The sequence below is a fragment of the Dermacentor variabilis genome, chromosome 3, assembly GCF_050947875.1.
Source record: "Dermacentor variabilis isolate Ectoservices chromosome 3, ASM5094787v1, whole genome shotgun sequence".
Classification (NCBI taxonomy): Eukaryota; Metazoa; Arthropoda; class Arachnida; order Ixodida; family Ixodidae; genus Dermacentor; species Dermacentor variabilis.
The window spans coordinates 45,527,099-45,544,183 of record NC_134570.1 but is presented as its reverse complement, the minus strand read 5'-3'; the positions used below and the strand labels follow the sequence as shown (position 1 = coordinate 45,544,183).

Here is a 17,085-nt window from a genome sequence, read left to right as displayed (position 1 = left end):
GGTGATCTGCTTCAGCCAAAAATATGTAAATTCTAAATTTTCGTATCATCTTAATAATTCTATGCTTTCCCACACTTCATTATATAAGTCCCTTGGTGTTGTTCTTACAGAGAATCTTTCATGGGCCCCACACATCACTTCCACATGCGCCAAAGCATCACATTCTCTTGGCTATCTACAATGCAATTTGCGAAATGCCCCGCCAAACATTCAAAAACTCGCTTTCCAAACATTCATTTTGCCACAGTTAGAATTCGCCTCCTCAATTTGGTCCCCTCATCAAAATTACCTATTAAATATGACGGAAATGATACAAAATAGACCAGCCCGGTTCATATCAAGTAACTACGGTATAAACTCAAGCATTACACAAATTAGTCTAGTCCTTCTGTTGCCGCCACTAGATATCCGCCGCAACATCGTTCTTCTGTGCTTATTTGACAAATATATTTACACTAATAAACGAACGCAGTTACAACTGCAAATACACCACTCTTTTTCATGCAGATTACATAATCAGTTCAGTTTCATGCGCATATACGATAAAACAAATGCATTTAATTCATCTGCACTACCTCGTGCCATTCATCTCTGGAATGACCTCCCTTATAACATAGCCTCCATATCTAATCCCGACACGTTCCGCTCTCAGTTACTTAAGCTTTTCCCATTTAATACCGTTCACGAGTGCCCAATCTAGTGTATTTGATCACAAATTTTTGCAATGTTGTATATTATTTTCATAAACAGTATTCCTTTTGCTCTGTAAATAGTAACAAGTGTTCGTGTGCCTTCAGATATTGCTTTGTATTTCCTGTGCCTTCAATATTGTGTAACACGGTAATTTCCTTATAGCACTGGAAATTTCTACTTTTTATACCTTTACTGTTTAATAAGCCTCCCATACTTTATGCCCTGCCATAGGGCCTGTAAGGTTCTTTTGAATAAATAAATAAATCTCATTTATGCCCAACTCTCTAATTCGACCAAACCCGAGTGACTGGCCTCTGCAACTGTGAACAAAACCTTTGGAATGTCACAGTGACACCCCCCTCCAGGTTCCCTGTCACCAAAGCTCTCATCACCATCCCCAGCTTAACTGACTCCACTGCAGATCGTAAAAGGTCTCCTCCTTATACTATTCACATATCCGTGTCCGGTGCTATCCACACATCTCTGAAACTTTCTTAACCTTGTTCCACCACCCTAGTCTTCATTGCCACCAACTACATTTCCCTTGGCTTGATTGTCGTTCTGTATCGCCTCTGCATGTGGAATGTCTAGTTGCTCACTTACCTTGAACTCCTGCTAGGAAGTGATCAATTCGAATAGGTTTTCTATTCCTGACTGCTCCATCTACAGCAAATCAATGTGCTATTGCATTACCATATTGCTTGCATATGTTCTTCTGAATGGGAGAGTCTCATCTCCATACTGTAATATGGAGGTGCTAATAACTCCCATCTTTAAATTACACCTATATGACACTTTGTGCTGGCCTGTCTCTCCTTCACAAATGCAGGAACATGCCTTTGAGTCGAGCCAGAAGTACAAGGAGGGCAAGTACATCATCGAGCTGGCTCACATGATCAAGGAGAATGGCTGGGATTGACAACACGCCCCGGTGGAGGAAGAGGACGTGCCGCCGCCACCCTCGTCGTCGTCGGCCCCTTCCTCCCCCGTGGTGGCCCTATTTCGCAATGGCCACCCACCGCCACAGTACTTCCCACCGTTCTGAGGGGTGGACCTGCATTGCCGCAGCCAAAGTGGGACGGCCTTCGGACAAATCGGCTGTCCCTGATGCTAGGAGAGTCAAGTCTGCCCGGTTGCTAGCGTAGCAGGTCCTGCCTGTTCCCCGACTGGTCATTCTTTCGTTGTTGTTTTTCTGTCATTGAAAAGCCGCATTTCTCCAGCGCACTTCCTTCCATTTGCACCACCGTTTTCAGTGAGGCTGAGGTGAGACGAGTGTAAAAGAAACAGGATAGCTTGATAACTCAGTGAGGGGCTCGTTCAGAAGTGCCTGTTTCATTGAGGCCAAATTGAATTTAACTTGTTCCGGTGTTCGTTTCTTTAGCGAGGGTTAGGGTGCCATTACGTTTTTCTGTCATTGTTCTGGGGCTTGTAACGAAGGTGTACTGGGGGAACCGCGGTTAATCATTATTGCTCAAAGCCGCATGCTCAACTTTCTAGACGAAGTCATCAACGAGTAATTGGGGGGTTGTAACGCACGGCAGTTGTTGCTCATGATATTATTTGAGACTTCACTACTTGTGAGACCTAAGCAAAATGGCATAAAAACTTAAATCACAATTGATGCATTTGCATACCTGACCGGTGACAAGACTGGCACAACACCCTAGACTTTAAGGCAAAGGCCAAGGAATAGCATGCTTTCCATCTCGCTCTTCTTGAGGTGAATGTTTTATTTCCGTCTTTCAGGTTAGTTCGGTGGTAAAAAAATATACAGCACTCTTTGAGGAAAAAGGTTTATGTAGGAAGGTGTTTCTGTACTTCAGGCTAGCTCGGTGGAAAAAAAAGAATACAGTGCTCTTTAGAGAAGTGTTTTAATATAGAACAGTGGTGCTGACCTTCAGATGAATTCTTTAAAAGAAATTCTGCACTTCTTGAGGCAGATCTTAGTAGAACTATGTTTTTTGTGCTCAAGACTAACTCTGTGATGAAAATAATTTTGACCTAGGAGCCTAAACAAGGTTCTTCTATCAAGCCAGGTGTCTTAAGAGCTGATTTGAAACATAGCATATATAGTTTGTTGCTGTGAGGTGTGTTTCCTTAGCTTCATACATGGTAGGTCATCAGACACCCGGCTAAAAATGGAATTGACTCTTTGTCTGAAAGTGTAGTTGATTTGGAGACTTGTTTTTGACGTACCCCACTGCAAAGCAGGGGTGGTTACTGTACCATTCCGGTGTGGCAATCTGTCGGGGACAGGCAGAAGTTCTGCGAAAACGTTATGCAGGGCAAGAAACTCCACTTCAAAACAAGTAGTGCTGTGTTTATGACGTCAAGTTGGCCCTTCTGTCTCGGTGACGAACTCGCCACGAGAGGACTGTGTGGGGGACTGTGTTGTCGTGTGATCGCTACAAGACGTGGTGAACAAGCACGGAAGTTCCCCCCCCCCCTCCCCTGACACCCGGTAATTTGTGGGGTGGTGACACCGTGATGATGCAGCGAAGCCAGCTGCAAGGACAAATATGCCATTGTATTGTCATCTAGGCATGGTCAGGTACCACGGGACCTAGGGCTTGTTGTTGTCAAGATTTTTTTTACTCAATATACTTGAGGATTTTAGAATGTGTGCGCGTGTATGTGTGTTCTTGAGAGAGGGTTATGAGTGAAATGGTGATGTTATGCTCGTCTGCGTGTATGCGTGTGTGCTTGCAAATAATTTAAATCATTACCTTTGAATGTATGAAAATGTGTGTGTTTGCCTTGAATGCTGCTGTGAAGTGTGATGGACTCTGTTTACATGGGCTGAGTGGGGATTCATCTGGGTCACAAGATGCATGTGAAGCACGTGTGACATTGTCTGCCTGAACGATCACAAGTGAAGAGCTTGACGTGTTTTTCTTGAAAAGCTTCGCCAGCACTATTTCGTGTGTTTGTGTGCGTTTCTCTAAAGTGAATGTCTTCTCTCTCTCTGCATCCTCTAGTCTGCTGTTGTTCTTGTTTGTTTGTTTGTTTGTTTGTTTGTTTGTCTCGACACTTGCTGCGAGTGCTTCTTGCAATGACAACAAAGTTTTATCTGTGATTATATTTCTTTAGCACTTGTCCTTCTTTAATACAAGCATGATTGCAATATGTGAGATCAGGCTGCGCGGAATGTGCGGTCTGTGCACATGAAACACTGAACATGGTGTGTCTCGTCGCACATCTCACTTGTCTCAATTTATCAGTGACTGGGTCTAATCTTGCCACAGTGTGAATTCTAGTTTTTTTTTATCTCTCTCTCTCTTTCTTTTGTTGTCCTACTTAATTACCGCCACAGACATGCTCATCCAATTTTAACAGGCAGTTGTTGGTATCTGCCATTGGACACAACTGTGCGAGACGAGGCCTCAATAAGTGCATTGCTTCACCAGTTTACCGAAATCATTAGCAGTTGTAGCGAGGGTAGTTTTAGACAATCCTTGAGCACTCGCACGTGCATGCTGTTATAATTACTCCAGTTAATTGGCTGGCACACAACGTTTATAAGCTGCCGTGAAATTTCACTTGTAAGGGCACGCTATACCAACAGTATTCAAAGCCTTGTGTTATTTCAGAACTGCAAGAGATATTTCTCCATTTTGGCCTTCTTGGATAGTCAGGGTAGAAATGAATGATGTCACAAGAATTGCTTGTCTAGCTACACACAACTGTAGGAAGCCGGTGACATTTGGCCATTTTGTGCTCTATATGGTACCTTTGTTTGCAAGGTAGCTTGTACAGGTTTTTGGGATTTCCTTGATGTTGCTTACAAGGCAAGCTGTTGAGAAAGGCAATGGCTTAATGGTGCTAGTGCAACAATAGACCCTTTTAGGAAAGCGCCAAGCTAGCTTTTTCACTACGCACAATTGCTCTAGGTGACTGGCGCATAATTAAAATGGGGACTACTGGACAATTGATGCACTGTTATTTTCGTGCATTAAACATGACGGGAAGGTGTGCACGAAAACAAAGAATGCACTATGCATTGATGGACATTTTAGCTATGGAGTTGAGCTGCCATATTTTAGGCATTCTGCATTGCAAGCCAGCTTGGAACTTATCTAAAGGGTCAATTGCACCAGAAACATGTCAACGGGCAACTGCTAGGTCACCATCAATGAACTAATTCCTCAGAATTTTCTTAACTGAAAGCCTTGAACTTAAATCAGGTGTTCCCTCATGTTGGCTCCACGCATGTGTGTTTGGAGTTTGTACAGTTTGCCCATCTTGTCATTATTTATGTGGGCTATACGGCATGCATGCACTACAAACAAAGGTTTAGATCAATGTTTTTTGCAGTTTGTGCATGCCCTGTACCTTACGTAAACTTAACTTTGTCCAACCAACTAGCTACCAGCTTATCGTTGTTATTACTTTTTTAATAGTGCCCAAGATATTAACAGCTCAGTTTTATAAAGCCATGAAATTCACTTGAGGTTTATAAAGCTTGCTCATATGGACAAGGGAAGAAAAGGATTCTAAACAGAATCTGGAAGTCCGTATTGTTCATTGCCATGCTTGTGGGCACATCAATGTCTTTCTTTGTTGTTGCCAGTCGTCTAGTTTCAACTTCCCACAGCTACCATGAAATCTTTGTTACGCGACTCGATTCTTCAAAAAAATCTGCTAGGATGGAGTTTAAGATGTTTGTGCACTTGTCACCTTGTGTGCATCAAAGCATGTACAGTCACGTTCAGTGTGAGCCGCAACACTGGTACGCGTGGTCAAAAGACTTCCAAAACTGCGTGGTGGCTCTGACATGCAAAACATTGGTTTAATAAATACCAGTAATTGTAACGGTGCTTAATTCTGCAGTTCTTGGTAATGCGGCTCTGCCATGCAGTCTTGAAGCCTCTTCAATTACAGGCACCGGTGTTCTAACTGTACATTGTAAAAAGTGCTGGTGTTTATACACACCGCTGTGCACAAAGACTGGACCCGTTTATTTTAAGTATTTTTTGTCTTGTGGATGGTGCCCCTAAAGCTTTTTGGGTAAACATTGGGGAACACATGGTTATGTGACAAACACTTTACACTGAACAGCGAAAAAGACACTGGCATTGTTCGAAGCACTGTTGCCTGGTTCAGAACTTGTACTCTTAACCGTAATGCACATCAGTTTCATTACTTGATCTTTGCTACATGGATATGATAGCAGAGTGATTGCCTGGAAGGTCAAATAAGAATGTCCAGCCAAAGCAGAGTCTTTGTTTTACATGTGCTCAGTTCATGTTCTTCAGTATCACTGTAGGGACTAACTGGGTGTGGACACGCGCAGCCGGAGGGAATCTCTGTGTATGGGAATGGTCATTTACGGCCATGTCCATTCACAATAATGCCAAATACTTTTGGAAGGAATGTTCATTAGTCAATTGTCATAAAAGTCAAATTAGCAGCGTTGTTGAGAGCAGATTCTTTCATAAGGCAGATACGGACGAAGGGGCAGAAATTGGGATTATTTGGGCGATGCTGGAAGACATGTACTTATGTGTAGCACAAACAGGGTATAGTATTTGTGCATCTTTGTTCTTAATTCAGTGCTCATTCTTTATAACAAGGCAGATCCTTGTTCATTAATAAGTAGTACTACTGTCGATTATGGAGAGATGATCTCTTGTGTAGCACCAAGGCATTTTTTGTTCCCCTTACATTTTGTGAGAACAGACCATATTCACAATTACCTTTATGGGCACCGCTAAGTGCAGAAACTGTCTACTTGTATATCGTGCAGTCTGTGGCTTTTCTATATGCTAGCCACGTTCAGTTTTCAGCGTTGACGTTAAATTCTTTCATTGAGTATGCCCAACAAATTAGGATTCTATCGTTGGCAGCGTTGATTTCTACCGAAAGAGAGTTTGCACCAGCTCATTCTTGGCTGAGCTAGGCATTGCTCGATTGAAGCCTTGTGACATATTTTTTGGCTAAAGTTCTTATTAGCTAGAGACGTGAACCTTTTCCACGTGAAATTTTTGCCTTAATGTTTCTCGTGCTACCTATTTAATGAGCTACTAACTTGTTTCCAATTCTGAACATTTTGTGATCTGAATCACTGCAGTGTTGCTCGTAATTCACAGTGAAGAGTAGCATGCAATGCAAGGCAATGACGACGTCTTGGTCTTTTGGCCAGATCTCGTGTTGCTTCAGTTACAGTGGATTCATGGACAATGCTGATGGCATGTACGTGCGAGCATTTTAGCTAGTGTAGGTCACCTTGTTAACTGCAGAAAACTATTTGAGAATTGTCAAAACACTTGAAGCGATGTATGTCAGGAGAGTGTGCTGGCTAGTGCATAGGGGCTTGTTCTGGCAAACGTCTGGGATTTTTCAGCAGGTTTGCTTACTGCAATTGTCCCATGCCTGTGAAGTATCATTACTTGCTTCATAAGTGCTTCCTAATGTTGGTTGGACTATGCCAATGAATGAAAAATGTTGTTGTGGTCTACATTTATAGAATAAGTTTAGACAGACAATGAGCACTTAGTGTCGCTGTCGCGTGGGCAGTTTTGATCCACGCTGAAGTCCGTTTTTCCTGAACCTTTCAAGTGTTGCCAAAGCACGAAGGAAGTATGAACAGGGCAGACCAGAAGCGAAGGAAAATGCACTTGAAAGTGATCTGCATCAGCATTTGATCTGTGAAAATACAATTTGCATTGGCTCAAGAATGCCTGAAAACACTTATGTGATAGGTTAGAAATAATGTTGCCTTCCTTTCTCAGTCGCTCATCAAGGGCCCAGAATCAAAGGAGGAGGATTACAATTTTGCATGGTGACCCCTATGAGATACTTGATAGGTACTTGTAGTTGACAAGACATTCCATGAAATTTGCATTAACAGGTGGCACATCTAGCTTTTGTTTTTCTTGGTCTGTCTGCAAGATTGGACAAAAACCTTGTTTTTTTATGCTGTGTAATTTTAGTTTGCTTTCAATATATTCTACCAACCTCGTAATTGCTGTCACGGAAACGGAGAGTGATGATCATACGGGCAGGTTGGGGCAGGAATATAATGAACAACTATGTGAAAACATTGTGCAACACATAAGTGCAGCACTGTATTTATCTTTGTGTTGCATCTTGTCTTTGCACTGCCTTTATTCTGGATGTTTCCTCTTAAGCACATGCAGTGATTGCCCAATTTCAAAGCAGACTTGTGACTTTCACCTGCCTGGATTTTTGCCCATGTTATGTTTCCGTCCCTCTTCTTGGTGTTGTGGTACAAAAACCACTAGCTTGTACAAACGGTTATCTGCAGAAACCTTGAGGCGAAGATTTCTTGTGTGACGAGATTTACTGGGCTTTCTTTTCACTACGTGGCCAGGTTCAGGAGCCTTGCTATGATTTCATTTTGTACACAGTTGTGGCTATATTTTTTCAATTCTGACCTTAACAAAGTTTCTGCTAGCCTTGTCTCCTTGCATCGCTTATTGCAAGTTGTTGTCATGGTCCTTTTAAATCTTTTAAACTTTCACTGACTTGGTGTTCTGGTCCTTTTGCTGTCAGTGCAAACGTCTGTCCAAACTCCTTAAGATGTTCTTTCCTTTACAGTCCTAACACCTTTGCTACACTCTTGGTTCTTGTGCCACACTGACCGTTTACCCATTATGTTGGAATCCTAGTTGGCTGAAGTTTATGTGATGATTACTGTTTGTTGATGAAATTTGTGGTTGTCTGCATCAAATAATTATCTACTGTTACTGCTGCCTATTTAAGCCAAACCTTCACATGTTAAGGATGCCTATAGCTTTCAGACAGAATGACTAAACACGGAAGAGCCCAACATACTGGCTACCAGGCGCTGTGGGCACGAATTTTTTTTAATGATGAATAATTGCTGCATTACTGTCGGTGTATCTACAGGTATTTTGTTAACAGCCATAGATGTATAGCATATAATAGCAGAGAACCTTGCCTTTGGCAGTGTTCATATTGCGGTGAAATATCCTTGGTTGAATCGACCATCTTGCTCCACATTGAGCCTGTCGGCGCACTTCAGCTGTTGTCTCCCCACGTGAGACGATTGTGCCGACATTTGTTCTCTGCCAGTGGAGCGCACTTTAGTCACATAAAGCCTTTATATAACTTGTATTGAGGGAATAGCACTGTATTTATTTCCTTCATTATTTGCCGGTTTCCTTTATTTGTTTCTCTGACGTGTTATGCTGCTGGGCATGTCATTGTTGGGTCTCAACAGGGACCTGACATGTTGGAACTGAGAGATTAATAAGTGGCCTTGTTTAATGCTATAGGGAGATGCAAGTTAATGAGCTTAAGTTATTTATTTTTTTGCAGTTATTTTTGTTCGTTTTTTTCTTCTTCACATGTTCGGTGAAAATGCAGAGTGCTGTCTTGTATCATGCATTAAGTCCCCAAAGGAATGCTGAATCTCCCCACTTCCCACCACTGCACTCCTTGCTATTGGAAACATGGCACCTCTTGGGGTGTACATTTGTCCCATTACACCACAGAAAATTGTACGTCTTTTACAGTGCAGTTTATTCGTTACTCTGCAACAATTGTCGCCAATCTCATGTGCATTTCTTGCCCTTGACAACAGTTAACGTTATGCGGCATGAAAAGGGCGTCGCATTTTTAAAGCTGTGCTATAACTGTCATTTCACACACCACCACCTCCCTCCACTGTTGTGCAGACCAACTGCATTACTGTCGATAACTTCAGGTGCACCTTATGTTTATTGATAGGATAATCACTGGGCACACAGCATTAAGGAAAGGGACTTTAGCAAGAATGACTACGATTGCTGTTATGTGACAAAATAATATTTCGGGAGTGCTATCTTGGCATAGTGCTCTTCAAAAGGTGGCAACGCTTAGATTCAGAAATGCGTTTGGAAAGGTGTAACATTTTCAAAGTGCTATTTCGGCAAAGTACACTTCAATAGGTCGAAATTTTATAGAGTGCTGTTTCCTTGTGTGCGCATGCAAAGGTGCATCATCTTGGGGCATCCGGTCTTTCCATGAGATGAGATCATCCGGTCTTTTCCATGCTTCAAAGGGTCACCCTAGGACAACAAAACTCGTTCTTTGTAAAGCGACAGCACGAGTTTCAGATTTTTCTTACCAGGGAGGAAGGGAGTGCTGTTTGTGACTGAGCGCGAGTTGCCAATTTGCCGGAGATGCATACATTCCTTGGGGAATGAAGACAGTTGTACTGAAGTCTCCATTGCATGGGGAACATCATCTGTAACCGGTTTTTAGAAATGGCTTGTTAATTGTAGGAGCTGTTGCAATTAAACTGCGGTACATCCAGCCGACTGAGGCAGTAAAGTAGCGTGCGCGGTTGTCACATGTCTGTTGTGTCGGAGCCGATGAGCATGTGGTCACGCAACAAACACTTGCATGTAGTGGCTCCAGAGCTATTTGTATACGCAAGTGCGAAGCTTTCTCTTCCGTATTACTTTTTTTTTCTTCTCAAAGTATTGTGTTCTTCATCCTGTGAAGCTTGGTGTTGCAACTACTGCTGTAATGTGCGAGACATGCATATTTTATATAGACGCATCAACCATTGCGTGCGAGTCACTTGTGCTTTGTTTACTCCATACCATGTGTCGTCGCCTCATCTGCTCTACAAATGAGTTGCCTTCAGCCATCATCACTGTCGTTGGGAGTGTGTACACATAGGAGAAGACTGACCGAAGAGAGCCTTCAAGTCTGGAGTGTGACTAAGCATATTCTGATGTTCGAGTCATGTGTCTTCAACTTTTTTTGCATAAAGCAGAGCTGCTGTCCCTGTATTCATTTGTCATTTCTACGCATGGGTCACAGAACATAAACATGCACAGTTTCTGCATTATGAATTAACCATAGTATTCTAGGTTAAGCTTAATTATTTGCACAAATTAAATTTAATTTTCTAAGCACAGAAGAAATTACATAGCCTGCAGGACAACCTTTTAATTAGATGCCAGCTTACATTAGCTTATGCTTCTTTTTTTCTTGGTAGTAAATAAGCGCACGTTGGCTGGGCGGCGGTAAATGATTGTACTACGAAGTAGCGAATGGTGCGACATCTACGAAACGTCGCCATAAAAAAAAATAAGGGAGTTTGGCATATTTTAATGAACTACAATCTACAAACTGGCACGAACTACGAACTGGTATATTTTAACGAACTACAATCTGTGCGTCCCTTGCGCAACACTAGCGCAGTCGTGGTGCAGCCAATGCGCGAGACTGCTGTAAATTTTATGTAAGCGCCAGCATTTCACAGCGACAGAAATAAAAGCTTTACTGCACGTTAATGTATTGAATAATCGAAGACCTAGACTATTCCAACTCCTTCCTTAAATGGTGAATCGCAGTAACCTTGCGATGGTGTCTCCATACGAGCATGCAAACGATGCACGAGGGGAGGGAACAAAATTGCCGGATAGCAGCGCCACGCTCCGGATAGAGTGCGAGTTTCGTCTGGGCTTGCGCAGCGCACAGCACAAGCAATAATCGGGAGTGTTTCCTTCAGGGGCGTATATGCACTTTATGCCAGGAAAGTGTCCAAGCGATTCCGTGCATTGAAGAGCCGCTTCTTTGCCAAAGCAGCCCCGCTAGTTATCAAGTATCGAGGCTGGTTGGATATGGTGCCTCCGGCTCAGTGAACACAGCGCCCATTCACACGCGAACCGTTCAGAGAGGGGAGCTGAACTACGCCTAAATCACGTTCTTTTCGGTGAGTCTTGGCATGTTAGATGGGCTTTCTCCCTGCTATCACGGCTACTACATGTTGTTTAGAGAGGTGCGACACGCTCGCGTGTCGTCTGCCAGTGTTGTTCATTCTTCTCTTCGCCTCAACAGAATACCGTGCACCGCTACTTTAGCCAATCATGACTGACGCAAAGTACTTCACGACAACCAAGAAAGGTTAGTTTAAGCACGCTTTTCTGTTCTTTTTCCTGTACCATATGTGAAGGTAGCCCTCAGATAATGAACATGTGTTCTGTAGACGGCTTCGCTTAACATCTTAAACTCAATTTGATTCTTTGCCGGCGGCGAAACCTTTGCTCTGCAGCTCTCACTCTGAGGGGGGCGGCAACGCCGACCGGCTCATGTTCTCGGTCGTTTGCTCGAGACGACCAAATTTTTTGCGTGCGTGGCCGTCAGCTGACCGTTGCTGTCCGATTCCAGGTGAAATATTCGAGCTGAAGAGCGAACTCAACAGCGACAAAAAAGAGAAGAAACGAGAAGCAGTGAAGAAAGTAATCGCCTCGATGACAGTCGGCAAGGATGTCAGGTGGGACTTGTCGCCGTAGCGCGGCCGCCTTTCCAACACTGCATTGCATGTTTACACTTTCCCCAGTGTTTCCGTTGCTGCTGATGAACTTTGCATTCGCTTAACGCTTGTGGAAAACGGCAGTAGTGGATCGAAGGGTTGCGAATTTTCAGCTCGCGCAGCTTTAAGGGTAGCAACCGCGGCGCGTTGCAGCAGCCGCACATAAGCGACTGTTGCACTCCCTGGTAAAGTTAGTACAGCGTAACGATCTTGTTGCGCCGAAAAATTGCTCAAAACCACCGACCTGCTGTTTCTTTAGCTATGGCGCGCCGGTTGGCTATCTTGTCTGTGCCTTTAAGAACATCCAAAACTCGTCTGCAGAACCTTTGCCGTCGAGATCGCGCATTTCGGCATGATCATGGAATGCTCAGTACGTGAAAATTTGACAGGCCACAGTCGAGATCTGTCAATATCACCACAGATATCGCGCATGTCTGTCCAATGTTGAAAATGAAAGTCCGCCTTCTGTCATAATTTCGTCGTTCAGCGATTCCTGCTGCAACTGGCCCGTTCCGTTCAACTTGGGCCGGCAGTCCGGTAAATGGGAACGATGTCTTATGAGTTCAGAAACGGGGCATTCGGCAATCACGCTTGTACTGAAGAACACGGGAATGGTACATTATACGGGTGTCACACGGCGCACTTTTGATCGAGATCAAGCCCGATCCGGATCGAATTTCTCGGTCGCGATTGGTTCCTTTGCGCAAGCTGCGCGAAGCCTGATTTTGTTAACTGGCTCAATGCCTGTAAGTGGGCTGTGGCTTCTGCTACGACACATTATGCGAAATTTAATACCTCTGATTGATCAAGTGTGCTTAAATAAAGCCCATGCTCAGCAATCTAGAGGCAGCCTATTTAAGCTAAAGAAAGAGATTTGGGGAGTTCTGAATGTAGTTCATGTGGCCTTGTACACGATTTGCATCTCGGGAGTTGTGGCAAGAAATAATTCCAGGCGTGAAATGAGTGCTGTAGCTTATGCGCTACCATTACATGACCTGGAGCTTGCTGGCCTGTGCTGCGGTTCTGTTATGTACGTGCTTTGCATTGATTGGTGCAAACTTGACAACTGAGACATTGCATTTTCTTCCAGTGCCTTGTTTCCAGATGTGGTAAACTGCATGCAGACGGACAACTTAGAGCTGAAGAAACTTGTCTACCTCTACCTGATGAATTATGCTAAGAGTCAACCTGATATGGCTATAATGGCTGTGAATACATTTGTAAAAGTGAGTAGCCAATGCTCTTCATATCTTCTGCCTCTTTAAGTTGTGAATGATTCATACACATTGGAAACTTAGCACTCGCATTGGATTTTTGTACTGGTCATTCACCCTGCATATGCATTGATCACTTGAAGGCAGCAAGAGTGGATGGGAAAGTTCTGTGGCAACAGTCTGCATATGCGTTTGATTGCCTTGTGTGTTCTGTGATAGCAGCACAGGCAAAGGATACCTCATTCTTATTCATCCCACTGCACCGTATGGGCACCCTGGTAGGCAGCAAACTCATCATTGTTGAATATGTCAAGACGTATCTGCAAAGTCCGCAAGGTGGAGGGAGTGTACACACCGTGGCTGTACAATGTGTGGCTGTAATATGTAAGGTGTTGCTGCTCATTTTCACTTACGAGCCATGGGGATGGAGAGTACCTACATAAATCTTAAAATCCAAAGCTTCATTTATCTGTCTCCTAGGGTCTGTCTCCAACTTTCAGCTCACATGACCACATTGTGACAGATGCAAAAATGCCAATGTGTTTATAGATTAGGCTGCACATTTCAGGACCCCTCATGGTCAAACTTCAGAGCGGCACCCCTCGCAATGCAGGTGCTGCTTGACGATGTAAATCCTTATCAGTCGTCATCATTCTTACTTCCACATGTTTACTGACGCCTTTGATATTTAAAGATTGGCTGTTGCCTAAAACATAATGGCTGTTTCTTCCCAGAAACAAGAAATAATGATACCCATGTCCCGAGTCTTACTGTCTTGTGTTCCCTCAGGACTGTGAGGACGGCAACCCCCTCATCCGGGCGCTGGCGGTACGCACCATGGGTTGCATCCGCGTGGACAAGATAACGGAGTACCTATGCGAACCCCTGCGGAAGTGCTTGAAAGACGAGGACCCCTACGTGCGAAAGACGGCTGCCGTGTGCGTCGCCAAGTTGCATGACATCAATGCCCCCCTCGTGGAGGACCAGGGCTTTTTGGATCAGCTGCGAGACCTTCTCTCTGATTCCAACCCTATGGTGCGTTTTCTTAATCCTTAGGTGAAATGAAATTGTAGGAGTAGCTTTATGCAGGCTACAGGGTTGTGTACCTGGCTTCAGCATTTTGTGTAGACGTGTCAACAGGCCACGTTTGGCTTTTTGACTTTGCTACTGTCTGTAAATCTTGTGGTTCTGAATTGCGACATTCAAAGCAGTGTCATGAGAATACTAGCACTTGATAGCTAATGATGTGACGTCTTCTCCTAAACTTATAAAAAGAAAAAAATTTTCATGAAAAATTTGAGCTACAATTTTGAATGCTTAATGTGTGCAATCAGTATCTGCTGCAGTGGCTTAATGGGTACAGTGTCTTGTGGCTAATGATGAAATCATAATTATCTGACTGTGCTGTGGCCACTTTATGGCACAGGCAAAGTGTAAAACGGACGAAATGCAGATACATTGGTCAACACTTAAGCATCATCATCATCATCATCATCATCATCAGCCTAGTTACGCCCACTGCAGGGCAAAGGCCTCTCCCATACTTCTCCAACTACCCCGGTCATGTACTAATTGTGGCCATGTTGTCCCTGCAAACGTCTTAATGTCATCCGCCCACCTAACTTTCTGCCGCCCCCTGCTACGCATCCCTTCCCTTGGAATCCAGTCCGTAACCCTTAGTGACCATCGGTTATCTTCCCTCCTCATTACATGTCTACACTTAAGCATGCCATGTGATAAAAGTTTAACTTGCAGACTTCCACTCTGTTTCCTATGGCCTACCTTTTGATGTTACAGTAAAACAACCGCTCCTTGACATTGCAGCATGTCTTCGTGAATGGCACTCACAGAAAGCCCATCATTTGATGGTCAACACTGTATTTGCAGTGTTTCTCATGTGTCTTTTTGTCACAAGGATCACAGAAGTCTTTGTAATTTTGTTTGCAATAGCGTATTTGCTACTCGAAAATTACAGAATGGTTTGCAACCAGCATTGCAAATTTGAGGTGTTTAGCCTGCTCTAGTGTATGACTGTTAAGTATTACTGTTGCACAAGATGTATACACCCTTATTACCCTGTGGCTTGTGATTGCTGCATAATTTCTGGAAGTAGTACATGCATGTGTACGTGTGTGTGCACAGGTAAACACCAGCTGAAAGACAATTTAACGCCTCATAGCACAGGCATAATTGCAAGAAAGCTTAATGATAGTCACGCCATTGCAGGTGTGCCATTGCCTTCAGGATCTGCTCGATATTTTCTAATGTAATGTAGATGTCACCGAATTTAAGAGCAAATAGAAATTTCGTTAGGCAACGCTGTGCCGAGGAATATCTTTAACTATAAGAAGGAGCAAGATGTGCTTTAGTTCTGACATGCCACATTAACTTTGTAATGCCAAAACACACTTCCACATCAAAGAAAATTAGAACAACTTGATCACCTTTTTTTTCTGGCCATGCAGAGTAAATGTCATTTTTTTTATATTAATAACTTAATGGTACAGTGGCTAATTAGTAATTGGTTTGCTGAACAATGCATAATTGAAAACTCTCTCAAGCATATCAAAATGCCTCTGTAGGCTGCGGATTAATTTTCCCGTGTTTAAATCAGAACTTTGCGGTGTCAAAACAGCCAAGCACATACGATTAGTGTTAAAGCATACTTGTCCATGTCCATTTGTCAAGTTGTGAAACAGTATGCACTGTTGGTTGGATAGCGTAACACTTTGTGCCAGCCCAGTTATTCCAGAGTTCTCGCTGATCTTATGATGCTGCGGGTGTGACACAGGTAGTGGCCAATGCTGTGGCAGCGCTTTCCGAGATGAATGAGGCATCGAGCAGTGGCCAGCCACTGTCCGAGATGAGTGGGCCAACCATCAACAAGCTGCTGACTGCACTGAATGAGTGCACCGAGTGGGGTCAAGTGTTCATCCTCGACTCGCTGTCCAACTACTCGCCCAAGGACGAACGCGAGGCCCAAAGCATCTGTGAGCGGGTCACTCCGCGCCTGGCACACGCCAACGCGGCCGTGGTGCTGTCAGCAGTCAAGGTCAGTGCGAGCTTATCCCACTCTCCTATGCAGTGGTTGTTGCCTTGGCCGTGTTGCCCGAGTGATTTTTCAAACTCGAGATGACTGTATCTCGTGCGAGATTGGAGCACTAGTTCACTTGATAAACCGACACGCCGCAGTGGCTACGCGGTGGTTTTGCTGCTGTGCGCAGTGTCACGGGCTCAAAACTTTGGGCTGCAGCGGCTGCATTCCGATGAAGGGACAATGCAGAATTGCTCGTTTACTTAAGTTTTGTGTGCATGTTAGAGAATCCCAGGTGTTTGAAATTAATCCACAGCTCCTCTGCCCCCCTCCTCTTACCACATGGTGTCGCTCATAATATACTGTGCAGTTTCAGGACATTAAACCCCATTCTTTGTTTCAGTTTCATTCCTTTTATTTTTGAATGGCTTTTCCTTGTCTCCTGTTGGGCAGTACAAAGTTCTTTTAATGTAAATGTTGACTTGCTTGGTTGTATTAATGTACTGCATCACTGCTTGTAACCTCCTTGTATATGTGCATTGCATACCCTTCCCCCTACTATTTGATATCCATGCAAAGGGCCCTTTCATGCAGGGCACAGTGATAATCGATGCCTGCCTATATTATGAGCTATGAGGGGCATGAATAACTTAAACACTCGATGGGGGGGCGAGAGGAGGAATGCAAGAAAAATGCTTGTGTACTTGATTTAGATGCACGTTGAAAAAACCCCAGGTGGTCAAAATGAATCCAGAGTACCCCACTACAGTGTGCCTCATAATCAGATCATGATTTTGGCACGTAAAACTACAGATTTAATTTTTTTTTAGTGCTCATGAATGCTTTCG

General features: G+C 43.7%; 2 protein-coding genes across 2 annotated transcripts in view; both read left to right on the top strand.

The window, feature by feature from the left end:
• The window catches only part of Ypel (Yippee-like), a 40,108-nt gene extending 29,648 nt beyond the window's left edge, over positions 1 to 10,460 (top strand). The window contains exon 5 of the mRNA XM_075684920.1: positions 1,523 to 10,460. Within this exon, the coding sequence (XP_075541035.1) occupies positions 1,523 to 1,612 (90 nt within the window). The 3' untranslated portion in view covers positions 1,613 to 10,460. The remainder of the gene's footprint in view (positions 1 to 1,522) is intronic.
• A 653-nt stretch (positions 10,461 to 11,113) lies between these two features.
• AP-1-2beta (adaptor protein complex 1/2, beta subunit) overlaps positions 11,114 to 17,085 on the top strand; it is a 30,809-nt gene continuing 24,837 nt past the window's right edge. Inside the window, exons 1-6 of the mRNA XM_075684915.1 lie at positions 11,114 to 11,389; positions 11,515 to 11,580; positions 11,845 to 11,950; positions 13,080 to 13,215; positions 13,993 to 14,238; positions 15,995 to 16,255. Of these exons, the coding sequence (XP_075541030.1) occupies positions 11,544 to 11,580; positions 11,845 to 11,950; positions 13,080 to 13,215; positions 13,993 to 14,238; positions 15,995 to 16,255 (786 nt within the window). The 5' untranslated portion in view covers positions 11,114 to 11,389; positions 11,515 to 11,543. The remainder of the gene's footprint in view (positions 11,390 to 11,514; positions 11,581 to 11,844; positions 11,951 to 13,079; positions 13,216 to 13,992; positions 14,239 to 15,994; positions 16,256 to 17,085) is intronic.